Below are 3,180 nucleotides of genomic sequence, written 5' to 3'. Positions count from 1 at the left end.
CTACCATTCCTACTTTCTGGTCATTCTCTCACCTCAGCTCTGTTTTTCTCTCAAGAAAGATCTGCCCTCTCATTGTTCAGTCTCTCAAGTTCAGTGGATTTATATTTTTTCATTGAGTAATCTATAAAGCACAATTTCTATTGAAAGCTTGTATCTCAGAAATGTGTTTCTTCGATTCTTTGAAGGGTTTCCCACAACATTACTCATGTCAATGACCATGAGACACATAGAACTTTGGGGAGTTCTCGAGGAACTTCCATAAAATAAATTCTGCTACTTCTGGTATCAATAAATCAAGAGAAAAGTGCAATGTCAAGGCACCATGTATGGGTGTGAATTAGAACCACTTGTGCTGAACCACTCAGGCTCATTATTACATTTTATTTAATTATTTGTGTATTATAGAGACACATAGGCCTTGAAGGACGTGCTGAGAAACTTAGTAACCATGGTCCTCTCTTCATGGAGCATATGTCTCTTTTCTTCTGTCATCCTTATGTCTGCAAGCAGCAGTGAGTTCCAGGTCTTATGCAGTAAGCAATCCTAACTTCATTTTCATGACACTCATTTTTACATCGACCATTACCCTTTATGCATTCTCTCCTCAAATCCAAGCTACCATACTCGGGATATCTCTTTCTGGCTGTAAGAAGGAAAGAATGACTGAAATTAGCAATCTAGCTATGACACACCCATGTTTTAAAAGGAGAAAGTCCAAGAAGCAAACTGTTATACAGTGAAAATCTTCACCTACTAAGGAAATTTCAAGTGAATTTACTGTTCTTTGATGTAAAGTGCATCCTAGAAATCAGAAAATGTCTTGGACCTAAGTTAGGTGTTTGAATTTGCAGCCTTACAGGTGCCTGGACAGTGGCCCAAGGATGGTTCCAAAAGTCAATGGTGAAAACTTGATCATAATTTATCCTCTGTCAGCCTCCATCTCTACAATCATCTAATTGCATTTGGGCTGCTCCTTTTTTGCTCTTGTAACCATTATTTAGACTGAATGTTGTGCTTTATGAATTCTTCTTCCACTGTGGTTCGATTTTACTTTTCTAAAATGTTGCAAGCTAAGGAATGCTAGGCAATTTCTCTGAACTCTCCCAACTCCCCTGGATATTTTTGGGACTTACGTTCCCAAAGAAACAATCTAACTCTGATACATATCTAAGGACTACATTAATAAAAAAATATGAGAGTGATTAGAAGGTGCAGCCATTGTTGGCCATCACATGATTTATAAAATTACCTTTCACCACAAAGTTTCTAAAATAATAGTAACTTAGAAAAAATTTCTCCTAATCATTGCTTGAGCTGTTAATCCTCTTGATTAGGAATAAATAAGGGGCTAAATCCAGCCTGCCACCTGTTTTTGTAACAATTTTATTAACACATAGCCACAGATTTATTAACACATTATCTACAACTGCTTTTGCATTAAACTTACATCATTGACATCATAAGGTTCATAAAACCTAAAATGTTTATTATCTGGCTTATTTCTAGAAAAAGTTTGTAACTCCTATTCCTGATTCTTTTTCTCACTAATCATGAAAGAATGAGGGATGGATTCGTAGCTGAGGTCACAAGGACATTCTGACAATATTGGAAAGGCTGTCATGTAGAAGACATTTGTCTTTTGCATGGCCAAAAGAGCAAAACTGAAACTAAAATTTGCATATATTTTGCAATTTATATATATATATATATAAAATTTCCTGTAAGTAGTCACTCCACTCATATGGTAAGATTAAGGATAAATGGTGTGGGAAAATTCTAAGTTTTGCAGGTGGTTTAGCAGGGGGTGCACTCAAATATTTTCGTATATAAAAGCAAATAAATTTTGCCACTGTTTCCTGCCATTAATTAGGGGTTGGTGTTCTAATCAGTGTCTGTAAAGGCCAGGCCTTTCTGCTTAGACATTCTGTCTGCATTTCCAATGACTGATAAGTGATGGTGAATCCTAAAGCCTATTGGTGAATAAATAGACTCAGAGCTACATTGTCTACGTCATTGATATTAATAGCTCATATAAAACCTAGATTTTAAATTAATATTGGCTCTCTTCTCACATAAAACTGAAGCAATGGAGAGCACGAAGCAACTTAAAGAAACAAAAGCATGAAAGAAAATATAGTCAGCACAGTTTAAATGTTCACTTGTAACTATCATTACTAATTCTACGTTTTCTGAGGTGTTATCATTACCAAACCCATATGTGATTTGTCAGTGACAGAAACTTGAATCACACTCACCTTAGCCAAAAGTTCTGTCATATTGACCCTGTTGTTTAATATTCCACCTTGAACTGACCTTACCCCATCTCTTATTCATTCTTTGTCTTATTTCACCTTTCTAAAATATTATTGTCTTCTCTCTCCTCATTCTTATGCTACGTGTGTCTCCAAGTTTGTCTTTGTATTGCTAATATCCATTTTTGCAAGCATCCATCCACTTATTCAATTAGTATCTATTAAATATACTCCTTGTCAAGCTCTATGCCAGATTCAAGGGCAGGGTTTCTCACCAGCAGCGATATTGACCTTTTGGGTTGGAAAATTCTTTGCTCTGGGAGGCTTTCCTGACCATTGTAGGATATTTAGCAGCATCCTTGTCCTGTACCCACTAAATGCCAGTAGTACCTGCCAGCTATGACAACCTAAAAGTTCTCCAGACATTGTTTAATGTTTCCTTGTTCACAAAGTTACCCCTCACCGAGAGCCACTGTTCTAGTGATACCGTGATAAGCCAAACAAATATTGTCACTGTTCTCGAATACATTGTTCAAATCCTATCCTCTCTCTATAATCTCTGCCGATCAATTTCAGGAAAGTAATATCTTCCTCCATTTCTCTCTCACTCCACTTTATGTGCATCGCTCATATTGCACTGTAACATTCTAAGTTGGTAGGAAATTTCTTTAAATATTATACCAAGTCTCACCTAATATGTAAGGGAGAAATTTTCATTCATCTGCTTCTTTATTATTTAGGCTACCATTAACCTTGGAATCAGGGAAAAAATCTTGACTACACTTTCAGCACAAAACTATACCATCCTACATTCAAAGTATGTGTCAAATTTAAAGAAAAGTGATTATTTGCCATAATGCATTTTTCAATTTGGGAAATAAAGTAAAAAGCGGGGGCAGTAAAATTATTCTCCATTACCAGGCTTTCT

The 3,180-nt window shown here is 36.1% G+C and overlaps 1 protein-coding gene across 1 annotated transcript; it reads right to left on the bottom strand.

The window, feature by feature from the left end:
• Positions 1-494: 494 nt before the first annotated feature.
• LOC105826641 (beta-defensin 110-like) lies at positions 495-2,876 on the bottom strand. Its single transcript, XM_012664638.1, has 2 exons — positions 2,780-2,876; positions 495-643 (listed from the first exon to the last, which is right to left on the bottom strand). Exons 1-2 carry the CDS (start codon positions 2,874-2,876, stop codon positions 495-497), a joined length of 246 nt encoding a protein of 81 aa, XP_012520092.1.
• Between the last annotated feature and the right edge of the window lie 304 nt (positions 2,877-3,180).

Source organism: Propithecus coquereli, unplaced genomic scaffold, assembly GCF_000956105.1.
Source record: "Propithecus coquereli isolate 6110/MARCELLA unplaced genomic scaffold, Pcoq_1.0 Scaffold90, whole genome shotgun sequence".
Taxonomy (NCBI): domain Eukaryota; kingdom Metazoa; phylum Chordata; class Mammalia; order Primates; family Indriidae; genus Propithecus; species Propithecus coquereli.
The sequence above is the reverse complement of the archived record's forward strand: the minus strand, read 5'-3'. Positions and strand labels throughout refer to the sequence as shown.